This window comes from the organism of the source record quoted next, unplaced genomic scaffold (genome assembly GCF_019419815.1).
Source record: "Pyrus x bretschneideri cultivar Hongxiangsu unplaced genomic scaffold, Pyrus_bretschneideri_v1 Contig33, whole genome shotgun sequence".
NCBI lineage: Eukaryota > Viridiplantae > Streptophyta > Magnoliopsida > Rosales > Rosaceae > Pyrus > Pyrus x bretschneideri.
Window position 1 is genome coordinate 5,113,815 of NW_025999646.1, and position 27,266 is coordinate 5,141,080.

General features: G+C 37.6%; 1 protein-coding gene and 2 long non-coding RNA genes across 6 annotated transcripts; all 3 read left to right on the forward strand.

Annotated features, from left to right (window-relative positions):
- The first annotated feature begins 7,327 nt into the window (after positions 1-7,327).
- Positions 7,328-9,204, forward strand: LOC125480502. 2 transcript variants are annotated; one of them, XR_007260861.1, is made up of 3 exons: positions 7,328-7,661; positions 8,153-8,213; positions 9,007-9,204. It is a non-coding gene; the product is annotated as an uncharacterized LOC125480502 (long non-coding RNA). The 2 variants fall into 2 exon arrangements; XR_007260860.1 differs by lacking the exon at positions 9,007-9,204 and adding an exon at positions 8,513-8,907.
- A 6,675-nt stretch (positions 9,205-15,879) lies between these two features.
- LOC103963732 (oligopeptide transporter 3-like) lies at positions 15,880-19,946 on the forward strand. The gene is made up of 6 exons (XM_009376584.3): positions 15,880-16,580; positions 17,229-17,326; positions 17,709-18,278; positions 18,403-18,658; positions 18,766-18,948; positions 19,069-19,946. The coding sequence occupies exons 1-6, from the start codon at positions 15,894-15,896 to the stop codon at positions 19,681-19,683; spliced, it is 2,409 nt and encodes an 802-aa protein (XP_009374859.2). The 5' UTR covers positions 15,880-15,893; the 3' UTR covers positions 19,684-19,946.
- Positions 19,947-23,800: 3,854 nt separating this feature from the next.
- Positions 23,801-25,603, forward strand: LOC103963731. Of its 3 annotated transcripts, none has more exons than XR_669763.3 (4): positions 23,801-24,374; positions 24,566-24,592; positions 24,734-24,858; positions 25,122-25,603. It is a non-coding gene; the product is annotated as an uncharacterized LOC103963731 (long non-coding RNA). The 3 variants fall into 3 exon arrangements; XR_669762.3 differs by having other exon boundaries at positions 25,135-25,603; XR_007260847.1 differs by having other exon boundaries at positions 24,734-25,603.
- The last annotated feature ends 1,663 nt before the right edge of the window (positions 25,604-27,266 follow it).

Sequence of the window (27,266 nt, forward strand, 5' to 3'; positions counted from 1 at the left end):
ATTCTTTATGATACGGAATGTGGGGCAGTCAAAAAGCAACACCTACAAAACTAAGTATCCTGAAATGCAAATACTTTGTTAGATGTGTAAGCACACAAAAAAGTATAGTATTACGAACGATGATATTCGAGGTAAAGTATGAGTGACCGCCATTGAAGATAAGATGAGAGAAAATTGGTCAAGGTGGTTTGGACATGTGAACCGAAGACCAACAGATACTCCGATTAGATGTGACTTTGAGAAACAGGATAGCCATGAAAAAAGGGATAGAAGAAGACCTAAGAAGACTTGAAAATCAACTTAAAGAAATACTTAAAACTAATGGAAGATATGGCGTAAAACTCAATGCAGTAGCGTTTTATGATCCATATAACTAATACACGTTATAAACTTGTTGAGACTTTGTTAATCCGTAAATGCTAAACGTCCAAGTTTCAAGTTATTTTGATTCAATCAAATGAACCCTACATTACATATTGAGAATCTTGATATTATATATATATATATATTTTTTTTTCTTGGAAACATGAGAATCTTGATATTAAGGTAGAAATTAACTCAAATCAATTGAACCGAATGCTCTGTTATTCCTTCTGTTCTTATATATAACGCACGTCCAGAAGATCACAAGCCGTACCCATTGCAACTAATTGCAATGGAATGCTGTCCTGTAACCCCCTTTGACTTTTGACTCGTGACTTGGGAGTAGGTTCATAAGTCACCGTGTTTGACCTCGTTTTGCTAAATGTTAGAAGTGCCTGCTTAATTTTTTCACTTTCAATCTTCGATGAAGGGCAATAATTTGAGAGATTTTTCAGTATAGTTGAAATATGAGATGGTACATTATATGTTATTATATAAATAGTAAAATACGTGTATTAAAAAAGTTAATAACTTAAAAAATAAATTTTTTTATCATTTATATAAAAAACACATAATGTACCACTATGATAACAATAAAGGTGAGTGCCGTATGAACCTCAGCTGCTAATTTTGGTCAGCACTAATGGCGTGTTTACGACGTCGCGGTCCACTTGTGACTCTGGGATCTTCCACTCTTGGAGTCTCCCGTCTTTGTAAATCAACGGTTCGGAGTCTTCCGTCTGTAGTACGCCCTCCCTGCTGAAAAAGCTTGCGGGTCCCAGATCGACTTGGTCCTTGCACAAGTCCACTGCAGGCCCCGCCATGACCGCCACCCACCACGTATGAATGAAAGGGAAGGCTCTTTTATGCATGGGGAATGACTCATCTTCCATTCTTCTTTCTTCTGATGTGAAGCTTCTGAGAAATTTTTGATTATTATATGAATATTGGTGGTATATCACGTGTTTTTATGTAAATGATATAAATTTTTATTTTTTAAGTTATTAACTTTTTAACCTACATATCTCATCATTTGTATAATAATATTTGGTATATTAACTCGTGTGTATCGATCATACCGAAAATCTCTTGAAGCTCCCAACCAAAAGCAGCAACTACTAAATAAAACGTAACAGAAGGGTATTATGTCTTAGACTCTGTTGTAAGAAAGTTTTGAAAGATTGGACCGTGTGTGTCTAGTCTTTTCATACACATACAAATTAAACTATTTCACCTTTATATGTATCATGTCTCATCTACTAACTTGTGGCCCGTCCAACTCAATGTGTTTGTTTCCTCACGGAACACCCTCTCCTACTTCTTGACATCTAACCCCCTTAGTCCTCATATTTTTATGGATTTGGATCCTCTCCGGATCCCGTTCCTGAGGATCCCAGGAATCAAGACACAAGGATCGTTCATCAAAGATCTTGCAGCCACAATTAAATGTTTTTTATATTTTTTAAAAGTAAAACAATCTCGTTTTGCGTAAAAAAAAATTAATTATAATCGCACGATTTTTAATGAACGGTTCTTGTGCCTTAATTTTTGGGATTCCTAGAAAGAGGATCTAGAGAGTATCCAAATCCTATTTTCACTTTTAATTAATACTCAATTCTGACAGATCAGGTATAAAGCCAAGGTGGCTTTTGGTCGGCACAAGACCATCTTGTGCAAGACGTTCGAGCGCACGTGGTAAAGTTGCAGTGACCAACCAATATTTCCACTCTTCCCCGATGAATTACATCTCACACACTGGTGTTACTATCTTACTCAGACATTAAAATTATACATAAATAAATTTAATATGCACTTTAATGTCAACCAATTTTTTCGTGTTACTAAAAATATACTTAGCTACTCAATGTTTTAAAGAAAGTCATTTTATAATAATAATTTTTATAAGAAATTAAATATGTAATACAATATTTTGGTGAATAGTGTCTTGGATGCTTTCAAGTTCAAGACTTTCTTTTTTCTAAATTACAGTAATAGTTTTGAGTTAGAAAACACATGTGGATGATCATATAATTAATTTTTGGGAAGAGAGAAAGAGTCAGAGAGAGTAAGAAAACGTAGTCTATGTGAGTTGGGGAGAGAGGGAGAGGAGGGGAGAGAGGGAGAGGAGAGGAGAGAGAGCTGTGATGTGATATTATAGAGAGAAGGGAAATGTTGTGTGTGAATTTCTTAGTGACAGTGTGAGGAAGATGGGGTCGATATAAGGGGATGAGAAAGGAGAAGGAAAAGAAACAGATTTAACTGAAGAAAACTAAATTAATTTGATTTTCTTTTGCCTTAAGTAAATAAGACTACATTTTTGTGGTTATGATCAATTTGTTGGGATAGTGATGGCGAAATAGTAGAGTTTTAAAAATAAATGTGTATGAAAAGTCTTCCTGACCAATTCAACCCCAAAAATTCTTTTAGACTATATCATGATGCAATCTACTACTCAATTATGTTGTAGCATTTTCAATTATAAACAATATGGTGTGAAGTGTACAATCAATAACGCCCTACTCCCAAACTACTTATTTTCAGGGATAATTATCCATAACAACCCAATTAACTCTAATTTAACTAACTAATTCACAAAACTAAAACTTGTCTTTACCAATTTCCTTCGCATTACTCAATTTCCCAAGCAAGGCTTTTGTCTTAAATATTTTATGGCTGCATCTAACGTCTCGTTAGACTCCCTACGTACCTTAAATAGGGATCAAGCCATTCGTAGTTCATATAGGTACTTCAAGCATTCACAATAATTATATGAATGTAATATACCTAATCAATTTAAAAGTGTCGATAGAACTCTCAATAATATGCACAATAAAAAGGAAAAGATCCACTCACCTGGAGTCCATGCTATACTTCTCTAGCACGCGCATCGAGGCGTCCTGAATGATCGGTCCCTGTGGCCAATTATCAAATCACATCTCATAACTCTTATCCGTAGAATACGCAATTCACATAAAACACAACCTCAACGACATTCTGAAATAGTTTGATACCCATTGACCACAAGTCAACCGTCGATCAAAGATCGACGGTAGGGTTTACAACCCTATATAACTTGACCCGGAAGATCTGCATATCAGATTTTCAATCCACAACTTCCAACGATCCACAATATGTTTCTAGAATAACATATTAAAATTTCATTACGATCCAACGGTCAGATCTCCGCCAATTGCCTAAAACAAGTGGCCGTGAACATTTATTTTACTAACTTACAAATCCAATTCAGGAAGATCCGTAAGTCGGATTCCTGATCCGTAAATTCCTATGATCTTTAAATATTACGTATTATAATGTATCCAATTTTGGTGACGATCCAACGGTCGGATCATCAATTCACATTTTTATCAAGTAACGTATCATAACGAATTTAGGTTCCAACGATCAACCTACGTCATTCAAATGACAAAACTGAATTCAAAACATTTGACATAGCCTAAAAATAGCATTGGCGGCTCACTGGCCACTCGCCGTCGCACGCGCCGCCGCGGGTGGCGGTCGGCCGCCCCGACTCGCCTGAAAATCCAACTATTTCCAAAAATTCTCAAACTTCTCAGAAATGAAGATCTCAGTGAGTAGAGCAACTTTCATACCTGCCACGAAGTCCAAAAGTGGACGGAAGATGGTCAATTTTGCCCACGAAGCCGGCGGGTGCCTAAAACTTCCTGACGTCGATTCGTCGTCTACGGTGGTCCAACGGGGTCAAGGTTGGTTGGGTTTTTCTCCTGGGATGATGGGCTACAAAGCCCAAGTGGTGGCATCGGCCATTGCTTTGCCGATTTGCCGGAAAATCGAGAAGGGTGGCCGGAGCACCATTGATTTTCGTCAACTTTCGTGGCCTCAAACCTCCACATCCCATGGTTAATCAAGGTGGTTCTTGGGTGGGTTTTGTAGAGGGGAATGAGAGCTTCAAGATGGTGGTGGTGGCATCGAAAAACTTCACCGGAGTTGGCCGGAATCGGCCTTGGAAAATGGACCCGCGGTGGGTGCGGGTGGACGGGAACCACTTCCTTTTTATTTTATTTTATTTTTTTTTCTTTTCTCCCTCCATTTCTGATTGGGCTTCCCCCATTAATTTAAATAAACACTAACCTTGAATAACCAATTTCGAACGTCCGTAACTATACCGTTATAATCCGGACTCGCAAACGGCTTTCGCCTATACGTTCGTACCAATGAGTACTACGAGAATATGCTAAAAGAATAAGTCCCACATCTTTCAAGTCGATGGTCAACGGAACTCAAAGTCCTTGCCTCTAGGACAATTTCGTAAATTCACGCTTTTAAAATAAAATAAAAACGTAAAATTTGGAACGGGTTATCACATAACATCACTGTAAAAAAATCTCTATTGCGTTTAAATTCGGATTACAATTCTTCTGCATTGAGTTGCTTTTCGTTTATCAAATTGACTAGCCATTCTATATATTTGTAAGTGGTTTTTCCTCTATCTATATTCAGACTATAATTTGAGCTCTATCCTGTGTTGCATGATAAAGGGTATGTATGAAATTTCTGTATTCTCAATTTTCCCTTTGTTCCTATTTTTTAATTACATGATACATTGAGATTATAATTTGAGGTGCTTATTGTGTTGGATAAAAAATGGAGTGCGTTTTATTAATGAAATTTTGTATTATGGCTTTTCTCTTTGTTCCTATCCATTTATATTAATTTAAGAAATCTTGAAACAATGGAATTCAGTCATTTTACAGGTTCAGCTTAACCTGTGATTATATACTCACGTTTTCATTAAACTGAAAGTTTTAAGTTTATTATTTTATTTTTCTGATTTACCTTCTTTTTTTATCAATTTGTTTTATTTTGTTGGAAAATTAGACCTTTATTTATTTGCTTAGTGTAAGTTTTCTATTAAGGTTTAAATATGATTGTTGAAATTAGTTGAAAAATTAGACTTTTATTTATTTTCTCAGGAACACATATGAATGATCATGGTTAATTTTTGGGTTTAATTGAGTTATTTCAGTATTTACCTTGCTTCAATTTTTTTTTTTTTTTAAAGCCCATACATTAGTGAGGGATGAAAATGACTAGAATGGTAGTTGTTACAATGTGTTTGGCAATATGATAGAAGGTGCTCTAGCTTTATTTGATAGCTTGGTTACTATAGCTTCAAACATTGCTGAAAAACCCAAAAAAAAAGGGGATGGCTTCATAAATTTGTATAGGCGAAAAAGGAAAGCATTTTGGCTTTAGAGGCTTTTGTTTCTGTGTTTAGATCTTAGGTATAACTAGATAATTTTGTTGTCTTTCATTTGGAGGAAATAATGATTTTTGAGGGTTTTGTCTACAAGCTTTAAAGTTTAATAGTGGTTGCAATTTGAAAAAATCTCTGCTCCATCTCAGCCGCTATAGTAATTTTGGATGCCGAAGTAGCTTTCAGTTATCAACGTTTCAAGCAATTGAGTGTGTTTGTAAGTCTTTTTTGCTTTCTTAAAATTGTGTGAAAGATTACATTTATTCCTTTTGTTTGACAAGTGTTTGGTTGCTGTCAATACTATGGCTTTAAATTTTATATCGAATCATTCTTTTCACATATTTCTTTGCTTAAGTTATAATCTAGAGCAACTTTTACATTACAGTTTTATAGCTGGATAGTATATTATTACAAAAATATAATATCTTTTATCAATGTTATCTGTGCAGTGTAAGTTTTTTCTTCTTTCATCTATGTGTATGTTACTTTTTTATCTGAGAACTTAGTATTAATTTTAAATTATACATGTTTAACTCAAATATTCTTCATCTTTGCAGTTTCCTATCAATGTGCATAAGATAATTCAAAAGTCATACTTTTGCTGAAAACTTATATACAAAATAAATTTTGCTTATGTGGTTGCACGGTACATTGATCCATAATTTTGTAACTCCAATTCCAAGTGTTTAAGGTAAGCAGTTTAAAATTTTGAATTATTTAGTTTTAAATTCTAGATTCTTTTTTTTTTCTTTTTGTTTTCTTTTTTCTTTTTTTCTAACCACATTTTAAAGTCTGGGTGATCCAATTTCTTAAACTAGAACAAAAAAATAAGATCCAATTCCTATTAATTCTCAATTGTCATTAATCTCAGTTTCTTAATTCTTTAGGGTTTAGAACACCCATACCAAAAACACTAGCTTCACTCGTAATAATAGACTTTATCTTTTATATCCAGCATAAAATAGATAATCATGCATGATAATGGATTACAAATTGTCTTTTATTTGTTATATTAAAATTTAGTTTCTACTCTTTCGTACTGCATGTAGCTCAATTTTTCCATCCGTGTCAACTAATTATTATATATTATTTATTAACTGCCATAAAATGTTTTTTTAACACTTTGTTTTCCAATTTTAGGACGAAAAAAGAAAAAGGTAGCTAATTCAACAACAAACTTATAACGTTCAGAAATACGTTTTCAAGCAAAGAAGGCATGAATATTCAAAGGTACGTAAAATTAATTAATACTCTATTAATTTTGTTTTATTGACGTTTTACATTTATTTACAATTTTTACTAAGCTTTCTCTTCAGAAGTGTGATAACCTGTCCCTAATTTTACAATTTTATTAATTTTTAAAAAGTGAATTGACGGAAATACCCTTGAGAAGAGGATAGTTGACTTTTGTTGACCATCATTTAATGGGATGTACGACCCATTCCTTAAACGTATTTGGGTAGTACTCGACAAGATGAACACGTGAGCCCAAACATAATTAGATTTGGAGATACGGTGAAGATTTTACGAACTTACGAACGTGAAGGGCAATTTGGTAACTTCAAGTTGGGAGATATTTTTTTGTGTGTGTGCGTGTGTGTGTGTGTGTGTGTGTTGTTTTGTAAGCTGTCGGGGCCCACACTCCATTTCTCCCATGCTCCTGTGTCCCCTCCATTTTTTTTTGGGACTTTCTCCTTCCTCCTCATTTATCATCCCTCATCTCTCATTTTCACTTTCTCTCTCTCGTCCTTCCCTCTCAGTACGACAGCCAACAAAACCCTTTGACGATCCTTACCACACCAGACCACCATGGCATGTCCCTCTCTGTCTCTCTTTTGTTCTACATCCCTCCTTCAAACTCTCTAAAAACTCTCTCTGCACTCTTCGTGCACAGTAGCACCACACCACCACTACCCAACTACTCAGGCGAACCAGACTATGAAATCATCATTGTGCCTTGTCCTTCCTTATCTATGTAAAGCTCAAATCGTGAAGGCAACCCAATCATGGAATTTACTTTGTACAGTGGCTGTGGCATTGTTCATCCTTTTTCCCGACCATGGTAAGCCTTAAGACCTTCACATCTTTCATATTCCAAAGCCTTATATTCTTCTTTTCACCGTAGTGGCACTTTCGGATCACTTTTTCGGCTAGCTCCGATTATAGCATAGCCTCAAATGGGTATAGATCAATTCCCTATATTCATAGCTTTAAATGGGTGCTTGAATCATTGAATTTGGTTAAGAACCAAGCTCGAAATGAGCTCTGTAAGTCGGCGGTTCAACCTGCAAAACGCAGGCCCTCGCGAGGAATGCGAGTACAATCATACTCGAACGCGGGTGGGCGCCTGGCTGCCTGTGCAGCCACATTGTGGCAGCGCTTGGAAGAACTCGAGGTCCTTTATTAGGTTTCTCGACGTACCGGACCGGAATTCGCCCTCCGTTTTTTGAAATTCGACCGTTTTAAAATAGTTTCTTTATTAGCCATACTTGGTACGAAAACGCGTTTATGTATTAATACGTTACTTATTTACATAAATGATTTCATTTCTAGGCAAAATGCATCGCAAGGACTCTCGATGCTACGAGGCTGGTTCAACTCGACAACATGATCTGTGAGTGGGTCTTTTCTTTCATATAGTGTGTGTGTGTGTATATGTTGGTTAGTTTCCACATATATACTTATCAATGAATTTTCTAAATGATTGCCATAATTAAATTAACGTTTATAAGAAATGTCTTATTGTTGGAAAATTATGAAATAATCCTACAAGATGCACATGTAAGCTTAATATAAGGGGATACCTTAATTATATTTATGTTCATGAATAATGTGATGTTGACTAGAATTATCGAATCACTGTGGCATGATTATATTTGTGTTATTTGCTTATCGTTGCTGCACCGGTGTTAGTACTTGCCCAGGCTAGGGCCAAGCTTCACGTGGATGTTCACATTGCACAGCATGCTCACCTTGGATCCATTGTAGGTGCCAGTCCTGTCGAACAGGTTGCAATAGGCAACTCCGACTCGTATGTGATGCGCTTAGTGCCAGTCTTCAGGTGATTGTAGTACTAAAGCGTTTATTATGATTACACCCAGTAACGTTCATGTTAGATTACTTCTGCATGAACTCGTGTGTTAGCACGTGTCAATAAGCACTCGATGTGATATGTTTATTTATGCAAGCATATGTGATTATAGACATCATGTGCTTACTTATGAAATATTGTGCCGTATCGAATTCTTGAGATTTTGTATGCTACGTTAAGTAATTTCTTACCATACGTAGTACGTATATTTTGGAAAGTATACTTGTTTTATGGTGAGGGGTTATTATTATTTTGGAAAAGGTTTTTATAAAACTTTATTTTTAGACCCACTCACCTTTGTTTTTCGCCTCTCCAGGTTTAGCAGCTGAACTTTTGTTTCAACAAGGATTCTTGGCAAATATGGTATTGGAGACTACCTCCGATGCTATAATTCTCAATCCACTTTACTGTACTTTACTTACGCTCTGACATCACGTGTGATATGAGTTCATTCCCGCTTACCAGTGCGCTCTTATACTTAGGCACTTTAAGGTTTAAATTGATTCACATTTTCCACATCACTACACTTTATGGCTTCGTCACCTTTCAGGTGTTGGCTAGCATAGCTCAATTCGGAGTCCTAGTGGACATTCCGGATCGGGGTATGTAAAAAAGAATTAGCTATTACTAATATATATAAACTATCTTCTCTTCGCATAATCTAAATACATGGCAAATTACCTGCTTGCATATTAAAACGTTAAATTGAATATCCAAAAGTATCAAACTAGACATTTACACTAGAGATATACCCGCTCCACATATTTTAACCTAATATGTTCTTTCACATATTAAAAAATATGGATAGGTTTATCTTTAGGGGAAAGATATCTGTTTATACTTTTGAATATTCAATTTAACCTTTCACCAGACAAACAAATAATTAGTCATGTATTCACATTAAGTTAGAAGAAGAAAGTATCTATATAAATTCGTAATAGTTAAATTCCTCTGAAGAGAAAAGATAGAAATGATGATTCTTACTCCAGATAATCAAAATTGAGTTTACCAATTTACATAAACCTGATCCGTCTTACAACGCTATTTAATTTTATTTTAAAAATGATAATATTCATAAATAAACTGCTATTTAATCATAACATGATTTACAAGAGTTTTATAACTCTCATATAACGCGAGACATTATCAAAATTCTTAACCTAGGTTTGTATCCAATTTCACTTACTCTTTATTTCTTAATGCATTTGTTTGTATAAATTAATACAACATTAGTCAAAACTTAACAATTTACAAATTATGCTCAATCTATTTTTAATAATTTTTTAGTTGTTATTACCAACAAATTTTCTTATTCCACAGCAACGCGTGGGCATCACTTCCTAGTACATATCTAATTACAAGTAGAAAGTTTTGTTCATCAATCACAAATTATTTCGAGTTTGAAGTATTGTTGGATTAAAGAAATTTTTTATTGTGACGGGAATACGGGTGGTACACCACATGTTTTTATAGAAGTAATGAAAAATTTTATTTTTAAGTTATTAATTTTTTAGCACACATATTCTATTATTTGTATGATAACACATGATATACTATCTTGATACCGATTGCATTGAAAATTTGTCGTTGGATTAATGTGACAACTGATCAAAATGTATTGGCTGGCGTACACCCGCGTCAATGCACTATTTGACTAAAAAAATTCTAACGCCAGAGGATGGTCCAACATTTGCCACGTGGATGCCATTGTATTTGTCTTCGAACTAGAACAAACACAATGACAAAACAAGTCCTTATCTGTGAAGGATACAACGAGGATTATTTTCTTGGGAATCCAAAAGATTCTGAAATCATATTTATTTATCATATATTATGCGGTTAGAAATTATTTTAAATTTAAAATTTTTAAAAATAAATATAAATAGTACCTAACAAAAATTAACCGTACGATGTACGATAAACGAACACGATTATGAGATCCTTAGAAAAAGGATCTGGCGAGGATCATTTTCCTTTATCCTGCGTGGCAATATAGAGACTTTTATGTGGGTCCCATCGAACCCATGTGGTAAGAACGATACATTTAAGTGGGCCCACAAGCGCTGTAAAATAAAAAAAAATATTATTGTGACTGGAACACGAGTGGTACATACATATCCCACCATTTGAACATTATCACACATATCTCACCATTTGTACATTAACACGGAATGTATCACCCATTATTCCGATTACATTGGACAAAAATAAATAAAATTACATAAAATTGACTTGAATTACGGTTATTTTATTCAAAATACCATACGAAAGAAGACAGAATCTTAAAACGAGGCCAATAATATTTATGTGAAAACTGTATTTAGCCAGAATAAATCCTTTCATTGATAGAATGCTCAATATATACAATACCTTTCCTTGTACAACAAGAAGACCTAGAAACTAGGAATACGATAACAGAAAGTATCAATTACAAATCAATTAAATAAAACATTCCTATCTAGTTACATTGACTTTCTAACACTCCCCCTCAAGTTGGAGAGTGGATGTCAAGAACTCCCAACTTGCCCAACATGGATGAAAATTTTTCTTTGCCTAAGGCCTTTGTAAATATGTCTGCCAATTGTTGAGAATAACTGACATATCGAGTAGCTATAGAGCCGTCTAAAATCTTGTCCTGAACGAAATGGCAATCCATCTCTATGTGGTGTGTTCTCTCATGAAAGACAGGATTAGCAGCAATATGCAATGCTGCCTGGTTATCACAAGACATAATGGTAGGTCCTGAAATGGGTACATTCAAATCTGTTAACAAATAACGTAACCAAATGAGCTCGCAACATGTTCCAGCCATAGCCCTATATTCGGCTTCAGCACTAGAAAGTGAGACCGTTTTCTGCCTCTTAGTCCTCCACAAAATCAACGAATTCCCCAAGAATATACAATACCTAGTCGTAGAACGTCGAGTTATCGGACAACCAGCTCAATCCGAATCACAAAAGGCTCTCAAAGTTAACTTATTATCTGACTGAAAATATAAGCCCTGACCTGGTGCAGACTTCAAATACCGCACAATTCGAAGTGCTGCATCCATATGTAGTTGACGCGGTTGATGCATAAAACGGCTGAGTACATGCACGGAGTATGTGATGTCTGGTCTAGTAACGGTAAGATAAATCAACCGTCCAACCAATCTTTGATACAAAGATGGGTCTTTGAGTAATTCACCTTTATCTGAAAGTTTGTTTTCCTCCATTGGATATCCTACTGGTTTTGCACCCAAAAGGCCGCAATCCTTGATTATTTCAAGGGCATACTTTCTTTGTGAAATACATAGTCCTCTTTTTGAACGAGAAACTTCAATACCTAGAAAATATTTCAGATTGCTAAGATCCTTAATACGAAAGCGAGTATGAAGAAACTGTTTGAGAGCATTAATGGTATCTAAATTGTTGCCCGTAATAATAATATCATCAACGTAAATCAACAAAGCTGTGAAGGATGTACCGTTCGTTTGGGTGAAGAGAGAATAATCTACTTTGGACTGAGTAAAACCAGCGGCAAGGATAGCTTCTGTGAATTTTGCAAACCACTGTCGAGAGGCTTGCTTGAGACCATATAAGGACTTGTTGAGGCAGCATACAAGGTTCTCCCCCTGACGTCGAAGACCAGGAGGAAGGGACATGTAAATTTCTTCCTGAAGGTCGCCATGAAGAAAGGCATTATGAACATCAAATTGTTGAAGAGACCACCCTTGACCAGCGGCAAGAGCAAGTCGACAGCGAACTGTGATCATTTTGGCGGTGGGAGAGAAAGTGTCATGATAATCAATCCCCTCGGCTTGAGTGAATCCTTTGGCCACTAAACGAGCTTTGTAACGCTCGATAGAACCATCAGCATTATGCTTGATCTTGTAGACCCACCGACAATCAATGGGACGCTTGCCAGGAGGAAGCGGAGTAAGAGTCCAGGTATTGTTGGAAGAAAGTGCCTCAAGTTCTGAATCCATAGCTGCGCGCCAATGAGGGTCTTGAAGAGACTCTGCAAAAGAAGAAGGTTCTACACTTCGACTAATGTGAGCAACAAAAGAAAGATGCAATGGTGAATATCTGTGATAGGAAATAGAATTACAAATGGGATAACGAGTACCTTTGGTGGAACCGGATGACGGAGGCGACGAAGATTGGAGTAGGGGCAAGCATCACCTGCGAGCAAACGTAGTCACGGAGACAAACATTGGGCTTCTTGATGTGTGGAAAAACGGGTGGGTTGAGTAAAAATAGGAAGGTCAGGGGTGGGGTCCGTGGGGGGGGGTCCGTGAAGGGATGAAAGGTAGGAGGATGTGAGGATGAGTCAGGCGGTGGGGATGGGTCAAGCGGTGTGGAAGTGTAGGGGACAATATCTAGTGGAGTAGTGGTGGAATGGTCAAGGGTGATGGGATCAAGTGGGATGGGTAAAGGTGTAGAATGAGGTAAATCGGATAAGGGAGAGGAGGGTGCAGCGGTGGTGGATGGATCAAAAGGAAATGTGTCTTCAAGAAAAATAACATCCCGATTGGTGAAAATTTTATGTGTCTCAAGATCATAAAGCTTATAAGCCTTTTGACCTGGGGGATAACCAAGAAAAACACATCGATGAGCCCTCGGAGAGAACTTGGAGGAATGATGGACAGACGTGGCATAGGCAAGACAACCAAAAACACGCATATAGGAATAAGAAGGTGGTTTGTGGTATAGTATCTCAAATGGTGATTTTCTAGAAAGTAATGGTGTAGGGAGACGGTTTATGAGATAAGTGGCGGTGAGAATACACTCCCCCCAAAACTTAACTGGTAAATGAGACTGAAAACGCAAAGCTCGGGCAGTTTCTAGGATGTGGCGATGCTTGCGTTCTACAACACCATTTTGTTGTGGTGTGTAAACACAAGAGTGTTGATAAATGATCCCATTGTCAGAGAAGAAATCCCGCATGGAATAAAATTCACCCCCATTATCGACTCTAATTTGTTTGATTTTGGTGTGAAATTGAGTTTCAATATAAGCAAAAAAATTTTGAGGGTAGGTTGTGTCTCATGTTTGTGTCGCATTAAGAAAACCTAGGTGAAACGAGAAAAATCATCAATGATAGTTAAGAAATAATGAGCACCAGTAAGGGAGGCAGTCTTATGAGGACCCCAAATGTCACAATGCAAAAGTTCAAAAAAACTAGAAGTTGAAATGGAGCTACAACTAAAAGGTTGGCGAGTTTGTTTAGCCAACGGACAAACATGACAACGATGACTTGAATCAAAAGGGAAATTTAAGGTTTTATTTGCTAAATATTGTAGACGCCCAAGAGAAGGATGCCCCAGACGGCGGTGCCAAAGGTTAGCAGAAACGGTAATGAGGTGACAGGAGGGTCGGCTTTGCAGAGAGGAAGTAGAAGCCAACGCCACACGGTAATAGAGATTGCCCCGTCGCTTACCAACACCAATCATCACCTTCGAAATCAGGTCTTGTAAAATGCACCAAGAGGGAAAAAAAGTCACTGAACAATGTAACCCATCTGTAATTTTTCCAACAGATAATAAATCAACTTGGAAAGAAGGCACGCATAGAATATCTTTCAATTGTAGTAAATCACTTAATTGAATATTGCCAATCGAAGTAATAGAAGCCTTCTCTCCGCTAGGCAGTGAGACAGGCGGCATAGAGGTATTGTTAATGGAATTTGTCAATAAACTAGATGAGCAAGTGATGTGATCCGTTGCTCCGCTGTCGATGATCCATCGACCGGGAACAAGCGGAGACAAACCTGAGGGCGGTGGAGAAGTGAGAGCGGCATGGGCTTGTGGTGCTTCATTCGCAACTTGTGGTTTGTCATTCTTGGAAGTCAAGGCAGAAAAGATGTCTGCATATTGTTTCTCGGACAGGTTGGGCACAGCAGCTTGAAGATCCTTGATGGTGGGAGTAGAAGCAACGTGATGAGCAGAAGAACTTCCACGAGAGAAGCCGCTACCACCACCATTTTGTTTGGAGTTGCGTGTCTTGTTGGGATTGTGACGGGGATGATCCGGTGGATAACCATTCTTCTGCCAACAAGTCTTAACGGTATGATACTTAGCGTCGCAGTAAGAGCAGTGAAGAGGAGGTCGACTGTTGCTGCTGGTCTGCGACTGTTGCTGCTGCTTCTTGGAAGATTGCTGCTGATGGCGAACCGTCATGGCTGCTGGTTCAGTTAGATTGCGGGATCCAGTGCCTAACTCCCGTTGTTTTTCTTCTTGGATGATCGAGGAATACGCTTGTCGGTAGGAGGGAAGTGGATTCATCAATAGGATTTGTCCACGAATAACACTGTAAGACTCATTCAATCCCATGAGGAACTGCATAAGTCTATTGGTTTCATGTTGTGCGCCACAAGTGCAGATTGTTGAAGAACTATAGGATGCTAACTCATCCCAAAGACCCTTCAATTTTGTGTAATAAACAGCCGCAGATTGTTGGCCTTGGGTGAGAGAGGCAATCTCTCTTTGAAGCTGAAAAATTCGTGGAGCATTGCTTTGAGAAAATCTTTCCTGAAGATCTTCCCAAACTTCATAGGCTGTCTTCAAGTAAAGAATTGAATCTGAAATATCAGATTCAATGGAATTGATGATCCATGCAAGTAGCATGTTATTGCACCTCTGCCATGCGGCGTAAGCATCGGGTTACTTTGTTTCAGATGGCATGTTCACCTTGCCGTTAATAAAACCAATTTTGTTCTTGGCACCTAAAGAAATCTCCATAGCTCGGCACCAAGTGTTGTAGTTGTCCCCAGTCAATTTTTTGGAGACTAAAATCAAACCAGGATGATCTGAAGGATGAAGAAAATAAGGGTCGGCAAAACTCTCGCCGTCGCCCTTCTTGATAATGGTGTTGTCGCTGTCAGCCATGGAGAAGGAGGACAACGAACGAAAAAAAGGTTCTGGTGGTTTCGGCGGAGAAAAGAGCTAGGGTTTGGAACCTGCTCTGATACCATGTGAAAACTGTATTTAGCCAGAATAAATCATTTCATTGATAGAATGCTCAATATATACAATACCTTTCCTTGTACAACAAGAAGACCTAGAAACTAGGAATACGATAACAGAAAGTATCAATTACAAATCAATTAAATAAAACATTCCTATCTAGTTACATTGACTTTCTAACAATTTAAGGCCACAAATGTCATAAAAGAAGACAGAATCTTGTAACCATCTATTATCTATCTTCTGTCTTATGAAATATGAGTGCATTAACTACTTCGTGGTCTTACTCTCTGAGTCTCGACACTTTAAATTCCAAGCAACCACCACAAAAACAGACGGACACATACTTAGTCGACTCTGAAAGGGAGAACAGAGGGGGAGAGAGAGCTTTCAACTTTGTTTCAATGGCGTCCAATAACCAAAGGGACTCAGAGAAGGCGCGTAACGGCACTAACAGCGCCGGCGACGATTACCCACATCACGATTTTCCAGAATCGGACGGTCACAAGCGATGCAAAATAGAAGAGGTGGCGCTGGTGGTGCCGGAGACCGACGACCCGACGATGCCGGTGATGACATTCAGGGCGTTGTTCTTGGGGCTGACGTCGTGCACTCTCCTAATCTTCCTCAACACCTTCTTCAGCTTCCGCACTCAGCCGCTGGCAATCTCCGCCATCCTCATGCAGATTATTACGCTGCCCATCGGAAAGTTCATGGCCTCCGCCCTCCCCAGCCGCCAGCACAGCCTCCGCGGGTGGCGGTTCAGCCTCAACCCCGGGCCCTTCAACATAAAGGAGCATGTTATTGTTACCATTTTTGCGAATTGTGGGATTTCTTACGGTGGGGGTGATGCCTACTCGATTGGCGCCATCACCATTATGAAGGCCTATTACAAGCAGAGCTTGAGTTTTATCCTTAGCCTCGTCATCGTCCTTACCACTCAGGTTCCACGACCACTATTCTATTTTTCAATATTTATTCTTTATATTTAATTATCGCTTTCTGAATTTTATATTTGTAGGGTAGAGATTTTGGAAAATTATGATTTTTCCTCGCATAGATTATAGGTACTTTAACGAAAAGTTTTCGGTATTGTTCATTTTAACGAAAAATTACATTTTTACACTAAAAAGTGAATCCTGGTACTATTTACTTTACTCTTTATTTTATCATTATCGTTAAAATTCAAAATTTTCAAACATTTTTCATTAGTTTTCTTTAGATTTTATTGTCTAATTACTACTTTCTCTTCAAAGAGAATGGATAATATTTGTATCCACCCTATGCATCTTTGTTATTAGCGTATTTTCAACTTATGAAAATTTTAATCATCATTTTAAAATCGTCTCTATAAGACTCAATTACATAAAATTATTTAGTTGTCTATATGTATCAAATATATAGCCTTTTAAATTCAGAAAAAGTTCATTACCTGATCTAAAAAGGAAAAATAAATTATGTTTGTGGACGGAGGCTAGAAAAGAAAATCAAGAAGCCAAATTGTTGGACTTTTTCTCCAATTTGATGTGATTTTACTTTGAATTAATGTTGTGAATAAAGTTTAATTTCTGGGTTTTGGTGATTTGTTGCAGATAATTGGGTATGGATGGGCTGGGATTTTCAGGAGGTACTTGGTCGACCCGGTGGAAATGTGGTGGCCTTCCAACGTTGCTCAGGTTTCTCTGTTTAGGTAAAGACTTGGTTTTTGTCATGTGTCGTTCTTAATCAATGTTTCCTTTGGTTGTTGTTGAGAATAAAAATTCAAGATAAAGTTGAATTCTTTGTTCCTCACTGAACTAGGATAACTAAGCTCACTGGTGAAAACTCAAAACAACATAGTATTCATTCCTCCAATCTTAGCCAACCAAAGGAAGTGTAATAATTTCAGTGAAATCATAAGCCATGTGTTGTTGCATGTTCAATGGTTGAGATTCCTGAGAAGAACGTTTCTTCATGCTCTGTCTCTTGACAGATTGGGAATAATATTCGTCTCGACTTAAAACGCTACAATTTTGATCACATCAATAACTTTGTTGCTGTTTCTGTTTTGCTGTTGTGTGACTTACCCACAGAGCACTCCATGAAAAAGAACATAAAGAGAAGGGCCTTACCCAGTTGCAGTTTTTTCTCATTGCCATGACAGCAAGCTTTCTCTACTATGCACTCCCCGGCTATCTCTTCCCCATCTTGACGTTCTTCTCATGGGTCTGCTGGGCTTGGCCACACAGTATCACAGCTCAGCAGATCGGATCAAGTTACAATGGACTTGGTGTTGGTGCCTTCAACTTCGATTGGGCTGGGATTTCTGCTTATCGTGGCAGCCCCCTCGTCACGCCATGGACTTCCATTCTCAACGTTGGGGTTGGATTTGTCATCTTCATCTACATCATTGTCCCTCTTTGTTACTGGAAGTTTAACACTTTCGATGCTCAAAAGTTCCCTATATTTTCCAACAAGCTGTTCACTTCTACTGGGCATAAATACGAAACTACCAAGATCTTAACACCCCAGCTTGATCTTAATATTGATGCCTATAATAGTTACGGCAAGCTTTATCTTAGCCCCCTTTTCGCCTTGTCCATTGGATCGGGATTTGCAAGATTTTCAGCAACCCTAGTTCATGTGGCACTGTTTCACGGAAGGTACTTTCAATTCTTAAATGACATAGCTTCTCTTAGTGTCTACACAACGTTAGCGTCTGCACAGCAATTACATAAAAATATATTTGACTAAACTGACAAACTGATCCTTTATTCCTTTTCATAGAGCTATTTTGCAGCAAAGCAAATCGGCAATGAAGAACGCGAAAATGGATATTCATGAGAAATTGATGAAAAATTACAAACAAGTGCCTGAGTGGTGGTTCCTTGTTTTGTTAGCTGTGAGCGTCGTCCTGTCCCTGGTGATGTCTTTTGTATGGAAAGAAACTGTGCAGCTGCCATGGTGGGGTTTGTTGTTTGCCTTTGTCTTGTCTTTCATCGTTACCCTCCCTGTTGGAGTCATTCAAGCTACCACTAACCAAGTAATTTTTCGATTTCTTAAATGTTCCCCACCTTTGTTCTGGCATGTACTAACAAACTGTGAAATATCATTCTAACCTCTCTAACCATTGGTGTGGCTTCTGTGCAGCAACCTGGATTTGATATCATAGCACAATTCATGATTGGGTATATTCTACCAGGAAAACCAATTGCAAACTTGCTTTTCAAAATCTATGGACGAATCAGCACTGTCCACGCTCTTTCTTTCCTGTCTGACCTCAAACTTGGGCACTATATGAAGATTCCACCTCGGTGCATGTACACTGCTCAGGTATTTGATTCAGCACAGAAACCTATGCTTAACCTTTCTGTTTTTGTTCCTAAAGGTAATTATTCCCGGTTTGACACTTGTGTTTTTTTGAAACTGACATTTCATGATGTTTGTTCCCAGCTGGTGGGAACTCTAGTTGCCGGTATTGTGAACCTCGCAGTTGCATGGTGGATGCTGGAAAACATCGAGAGCATATGCGATGTTGAATCCCACAATCCAAACAGCCCGTGGACTTGTCCTAAATACAGAGTCACCTTCGATGCTTCTGTTATATGGGGTCTGATTGGACCAAGGCGACTGTTTGGACCCAGAGGATTGTATAGGAACTTGGTGTGGCTATTCCTTGTTGGAGCTTTGTTGCCGTTTCCAATTTGTGCAATGAGCAAAATCTTCCCAGACAAGAAATGGATTCCATTGATCAACATGCCAGTCATCACTTATGGCTTTGCGGGGATGCCGCCTGCAACTCCCACCAATATAGCAAGCTGGCTTATCACCGGAGGTATCTTCAACTACTTCGTGTTCAAATACCACAAGCGTTGGTGGCAGAAATACAACTACGTCCTGTCTGCAGCTTTGGATGCGGGGACAGCTTTCATGGGTGTCCTCCTATTCTTCGCCTTGCAGAATCCGAAGCACGAATTGAAATGGTGGGGGACTGAACTCGATCATTGTCCTCTGGCGACATGCCCCATTGCACCAGGTATTCACGTTGAAGGATGTCCAGTTTTTTAAATAGCCATGAAATCGTGGAACAAAGAGATATTTGAAGAATAAAAGCTAAGGAGGAGGGCTATCGTCGTAGTTATGGAGGAAGGGAAGATGGTGTGCTCTTAGCAAATGGGAGGATTTCAGGGTTGGGAGTTTTCTAGTTTTTAATGCTTTACAGTATAACCGGAAATGTATCATTCAGATGAAATGTATGGGTGTTCTTGTTAATTATCTTAGAATCAATTTAATATGAATGAATGGGTATAATTTTACGTTTCTGTGCTGAATCCCATTCTTCAATTTTTTTTAATTTTACACAATATTGTTACTGAAGAAATTAGATTCTAAATGACGGACAACTTGAATAGTACATATAAAAGGAAAGCTTATATATATGGACTATGGACTACGGACTAGGGGAATATCAGTTGCATGAATAAGAGAAATATCATCAACACAATATAACCGATATTCCCTAGTCCACACGGTCTACTATCATCATTGAATAGTTAACGGAAATCAAAATCATGAAAAGTAAGATTTACATAAACAGAATTAAGTTTAGACTGGAACAAAAAACACAAACAATATTAAGCTAAAAAAGGATATTTAAATGCTTTAATAAATTCGGATGAATTGGTTCCTGAATGATGATATTATAATAAACATCAAACAATCCCTTATTCAATCCTACAAGAAGGTTATACTACATTCAGGTTGGGATTATAAACAGTTATGAGCGACTGGATACAGTGCAATTGGGCATGGACCATTTGTGGTCCACGGGTACATGCTGCAACCCCAGTCTAATGAAATGTATTGTTATATACATACACATAATTTTTCAAGGCACGTACCTTTAGATATGCCCTGCTATAAGTCTTTAGGGTATGTATGATTTAACAAAGAAATAAAAGAAATATGTTCTCCTCCACTCCCACAAAGAGCCCCAGAATCAATACACATCTTCATACTGCATGTGCAATATGTAGCATGCCATTGCCATGGAGGAGGCTGGTTGTCGTGTGTTTTACTGTGTTGTGTATCAGTATGTAATGTACCCCACTTTCTCACTTTGGGAGTTACGTTTTTGGCATCACATGTCCCCCTCTTGTCCCTCATTGACAGTGGAACCTTGGACCCTAGCAGATCAACTTTACCAACGAAATAAACAAATGTAAAATATATACATATATATACCTGTATTCAAGAAACCAAAGATGTATGTACAAAGTCCACAAGTCGACGGCTACGGAAGACAACCTAGTTAGAGCATCTCCGATGCAAATGACTCAAAGTTAAACCTATTTTTTCATATTGAATGAACTTTTTCTTATTGGCATATGTTCCACTAAGGACTCAAATCTCATATTGAAACCAAAATTTAACTCTCACTTTTCACAAAATCCAACTATGAATTTTAAGTTTTATATGCATTGGAGAGTTTTGCCTTATTTTGAACTCAAATACGAGATTTGATTCATTGCATCGAAGATAATGCAACCAATTAATAAAACCCGATCTTCTGCTAAAAGAATCAATTATTTGATGCAGATGTATATTCATAATACACACAATTGTATGTCTGACAAGTCACAAATGATTTATAGAGCTCAACATTAACAAAATAAAAAAAAGAAATTATACGTGTTTCTGAATGCCATTCTCTTGTATAAATCACAAGAAATCAAAAAGAGACATTAACATTGGTTTCTTTCTCTCTCTATAATTTTTGCCATATTTTTGTGTTTTTGCAAATGAAATTTACTTTTACAGAATCAAATAATTTTTAAATTCATTTTCATTATTTTGTTAGATGAAGGCTTCCAATCTATCCCATTGATTCTCCCCTTCACTGCAAGACACTGCCGAAAGTCTTAGTCTCTTAGGTATATTACCACCAATTGTCTGATTGAGTTTTCTTATGGTAATCCCATAAGAACAACTCCATCTCATATTGTTTATAATGGTAAATTCAAGGGTCGCAATGTATCTTTCGTCCTACTAATTAGGATGGATCATAAGGATGGTTGGATAAAAGATTCAAAATCTTTTCTTTATGATCATTTTCTGAGGGTTTACTGGACCTAATGGCAGACTGTTGTGGACTGAGAGAGTGAGCACTCAGTGACTATTTTACTGGAAAAGAATTGCATGAGTCTAGGAATAAACATGTATCCATTCTACTATTATTCCTATTGTCAGGATTGTCTGTGATTTTAAATCAAAAGGAAAACATTTTCACATTAGTGTCGATAGTTTGTATTGGACGGGAACCCGTGTAGTTGTTATATTTCGTGGGTTAGGAGGAGACCCTGGTTCAGTGGATGATGATTGTGGCTTAGAGAAAACACCAATGTCTGTTTTTGGAGGTTCCTTCCCTGATTGTTTGGTGAATTTCTTTACGTGCATTCGTGAAAAAATTTAAGTTTTCGTATTTTTGAAGTTTTTATTTGCTTTTCATTTGGATTGTTAAAATTGTGTCTACTTAATCAGTACCAATACTGCCCGCTTGATTACTTGCTTCAAAACCAATATGCTTTTATGAGTTCCGAAGTAAGAGTTTGTTGGAGGACCTATGTTGTTAGATATGTATTGGAGGGACCTAGTAGAAAGTCAAACATGAAGGAGCTACATAGACATTGGAGAATTCATGGAAAACGAACTCATGAGAGAAAAGTTGTCATTCCACAATGGCGGAATGCATTGCATTACACAATGGAGAAAGGTTGTCATTTTCAGAATGCCATTCTATTGTACAAAGGAATGTAATGCAGTTCTCCATTGTGGAATAACAACTTTTCTCTTACGAGTTCGTCTTCCATGAATTCTCCAACGTTTATGTAGCTCCTTCATGTTTGACTTTCTACTAGGTCCTTCTAATACGTGTCTAACAACATACGACCTCCAGCAAACTCCCACTTTCGAAACTCATAAGAGCGTATTGGTTTTGAAGCAAGTAATCAAGCAAATAGTAATCGTACTAATTAAGTAGACACAATTTTAACAATCCAAATCAAAAGTAAATAAAAACTTCAAAAATACAAAAACTTACTTTTTTCACGAATGCACGTAAAGAAATCCACCAAACAACCAGGGAGGAACCTCCAAAAAGAGATATCGGCATTTTCTCCAAGCCAACATCATCATCCACTGAACCAGGGTCTCCTCCTAACCTACGAAATATAACAACTACCCGGTTCTCGTCCAATACAAACCATCGACACCAAAGTTAAAATGTTTTCTTTTTGATTTAAAATCACAGACAATCCTAACAATATCCCTGACAATAGGAATAATGGTAGAATGGATGACATGTTTATTCCGAGACTCATGCAATTCTTTTCCAGCAAGATAGTGACTGAGTGTTCACTCTCTCAGTGCACAACAGTCTGCCATTAGGTCCAGAAAAGTCACAGTAAACCCTCAGAGAATGATAATAAAGAAAAGATTTTGAATCTTTTATCCAACCATTCTTATGATCCATCCTACTTAGTAGGACGAAAGATACATTGCAACCCTTATAAATAGTATGAGATGGAGTTTTTCTTGTGGGGTTACTATAAGAAAATTCAATCAGACAATTGGTGGTAATATACCTAATAGACTGAGACTTTCGGCAGTGTCTTGCAGTAAAGGGAAGAATCGATGGGACAGATTGAAAGCCTTCATCTAACAAAATAATGAGAATAAATTTAAAAATTATTTGATTATGTAAAAGTATATTTCATTTTCAAAAACAAAACCAAAAAATGACAAAAATAATAGGGAAAGAGAAACCAAAAAATTAATACCTTTAAGTGCCTTGTTATACCCAGAAGCTAAACTTGGTGCTGGTTCTGGTTGCCTTCGGAGGGAGAGGGTGATGAAGAGAATGAAAAGTATGGGATGAAATTTTGGGCAATGAAAGAAGTTGGATTAGGGGCTGTGTAGTTTTAGAAACAATGTGGCTACGATGGTGGCCAGGACCGTTGCTATTTACCAGCAACCTCCACATATAAAACCCTAAGGGTGTGTTTGTTTACCTTCACTAAGTCTCACTAGACTGGACTGGACTAATAATTAGTCTAAGCCCATGTTTGTTAGCAACAAGGACAACGTTTAATGGTATTAACCAGGGACTCGCGTCGACTGAAACCTTCGCTAGAAGGTCTTAGCGAGAACCCTCCAGAACGAGCGGACTGCTAGTCCTGCTCTCTCCCTTCTCTTTCGCACCTTCGCCCCTTCGCCCTTTCGTCTTCTTCTTCCTCGTCGCACCTTCACCCTTTCGTCTTCTGCTCCCTTGTGGGTTTCCAGCCACGTACTCTGCGTTCGCCACCAAAAGCCTACTCAAGTGGGCGAATAAGCACTGCGTTCGCCGCCAAAGGCCCCCCTCAACGACCCATTCTCCAACCCCAACAACCTATTAATTAGTTTTGTGTTAATGGTGTTTGATGAATTTATGTCAATTTAGGTTAAATTTTGTTAATTTGGATGAATCTCGTTAATGGGGTTTAATAAATTTATGTTAATTTGGATAAATCTTATTGGATATTAAAATTCCATTATTGTTCTTTATTTATTTTTTATTTTTTTTTTGTCTGCAGATTCTTGAAGCAGTAGAGAAAAATGGGAGTTTCAATTTTTTTGGAATCATCGGTTTTGGCATTGGAAGTCTGAGGGGTTTCTTGTTGGGTTTCTATGTTTTCGTCATTTCAGAGCATGAGGAAGTGAGGGTAAATCTTTTATTATTTTTCAGTGGAAATTATCCCTCTGTTTTTTGTTGTTGCTCATGGTGTTTGCTCAATCGATTGGGTACTTTTGTGTTTAGAGATTTTGGATTAAGCAATTGGTTGAACTTGACGGTCTTGCATGTAATTGATTGCATTCAGTATCACCTACATCTTATGAACCGCTGATTTTGCAGGGACACTGTTCTGCAGCTCTGTGAGAGGTACAATTGCTTGTGTATGATTCTTAGAATTGATGCTCTGTATGTAATTTAGAATCTTAGAATTGATTTAAATTTGAATGATGTAGGTAGATGTGAAGTGGGTTAATTTAATGGTTGAATTGGTGGCGGTGTTGGGTGCAGGTAGGGGTGGACATGGTGGCAGAGCTGGTTGGAGTTACATTGGGTTCAAAGGGAAGGAATGTGGTGCTGCAAAATAAGTATGGACCTCCAAGATTGTCAATGACGGTGAAACTCTCCTCAAATAGGTAATTGGTTCCACATTTGAATTAGCCAATTGCTGTTTTAGTATTTTAGAATCTTCGAATTGATTTAAATTTTAATACCGACATAAATTGAGTTGTCCTTGGTGGCATTAGTTTAACTTTAGTGTTAATAAACAACACTCAAAATGTTATCTACCAAATTATCGTTCATGGCTCATGTGTTCTAGTTGACATTTGTATCTAGAAGTCTGCATGAGCATCTCTTTATGGTTCCCCTTGTATTGCACACTGACTGCCCACAAAAGTTTGATCTTCCAGCTCCATTTGTATTGCACACTGCGGGACCATAGACAATTGTTGCATTCTATTTATGATGATGCAATCTGTGCATTTGGAGCGATGTAATCTGTGCATTTGGAAGGCTTTGCTGCATGTATAGTAGTGACAAATACAACATTAAACTAGACCTTGTATCTGTGGCAAAGGCTCTTCTTCTGAATATATGCCAATTAGCATTCTTGTGAGCCCAGAAGTTTCAGATGTCATATCCTCTCAGAGCATCAAGCTTGGTTCTTTTTCTCATGGGATTACATATTATGGACACCCCGTAGCCTGTGCGGTTGCAATTGAAACACTCAAGATCTACATAATTAGTTGAAGGGCATTGAAGAATATGTGAATGAACTCAAGTTTAAGCACAAGTAGTTGCAACTTGTATATGTATTGATAGCTCATGATGGTGAAAAAAATATGTAGACTTTCATGTAAAAGCAAAATCCTTTCCCCATTTTGTTTGTGAGATGAATGATATTTTCAATAAAGCATCTTTTATCTCTTTAAAAAAAATGTTTTTTAGACAAGAAAGTGGAAGTTTTCATAATTAAATATAAAAAATAAAAAAAAAATTTAGTCCTGGCTAGTCCGGTACTGCACCAAACGTTTCACAATTTTAGTACTACTTAGTCCAAGCCAAGCCAATCCAGCTTAGTCCCTGAAGTTAGTCCAGTCCAAGATAGTCCGGTGCAACAAACGCACCCTAAGTTCCTCGCCAATTCCGCCTCTTTGTTTTCTTAGTCCATTGTTAGATTCCGCCCCTCGTTTTCTCTGCCTGTCCCTTGTTAAATCCCTCTTTTTTTTTTTTTTAGGTAAATTACACTTTACCACTACAAATTTGAACAGATTTGAACAGATTTGAACAAATTTGAGGCCTATTACAAATACAACCTCATACATCATCCGTTACATTTTGACGTGGCAGCCATATTTATGCTAATTTTTTTATTTTTTTTATTTTTATGAATTTAAAATATAATAATTTACTATATTATAAAAAAATAAAAATAAAAATTCCCTGAAACCCATTCCCCTTCCCATGTTGCTGCTATCTCTTCTCTCCGATGGCCTCTTCTCTTCCTTTCCATCACCCCTCGAATCCACAAGTCCCCATCTCTCTCTCTCTCTCTCTCTCTCTCTCTCTCTCTCTCTCTCTCTCTCTCTCTCTCTTATTTTTCAAAATTTTCTATGTTAATAATTTTGACGTATATGTGAAGAAGTAGTTTAGAGGTTCCAACAATGTGTGCTCCCCAAAACCCAGAAAATATTTCCCCACAAAAGACACAGAAAAAGGCGTTCGCTTTCAACCCATCAAAGCAAAAGCAACCACGGAGGCTCCTCCATTTTCTCTCTTTCAGCCTCCCAAAGATGAGGACTCTCCCTCTGAGGTAATCTACCCATTCTCCCACTACTTTATGTTCCAGTGCTTTATGTTCATAAGAATCAGAACAGCATAATAAAAAATAAAAATAATAAAAACCTGAAACCCATCACTTTTCCCTCTTCACCTTCGACAACATACTGCAGCCACCACAAAGCCTCTAGCTTCAGCAATCCCCGAGTTCAACAACACATTAAAGCCCCATGAAGCCCCGAAACCAACGACTTTGCTGTAGCCCCGTGCTTTTCTTCTGCAATCCGAGATGAACACGACCTTTGCGGTTTTTGGATCTGAAGTCACCAGCGAGAAAACTTTCGTTGTTCACCAGCCGAAGATGAACACAAACCCATAAACCCAGAAAAAGCAATTGTTCTTATGTTAGGAACATCCCAGAAATTTTCCAAAGGAGATTTCAAAAAATGTAACCTTTTTACTTTTTTGATTAGGGTTGAGTGCAGGTTAATAATTTGTGAACTTGTATATTGTATTGATAATCATATTGTCACACAAGGCAGGACTTTTATACAAAGCTGATAAGCTATTCTAAGTAAACAGAACCTATAATCAAGCTAATTATATTTACATCCTACAATCACTCTATCACAAGAGTTGACAATTCCAGAAGCTATAATCACTCTCAATCAGATCACGTGATTTTCTTTCCTTTAACACTCCCCTTCAAGTTGGAGTGTGAATGTCAATCACACCCAACTTGCCTAGATGTGCGGAAAATAGG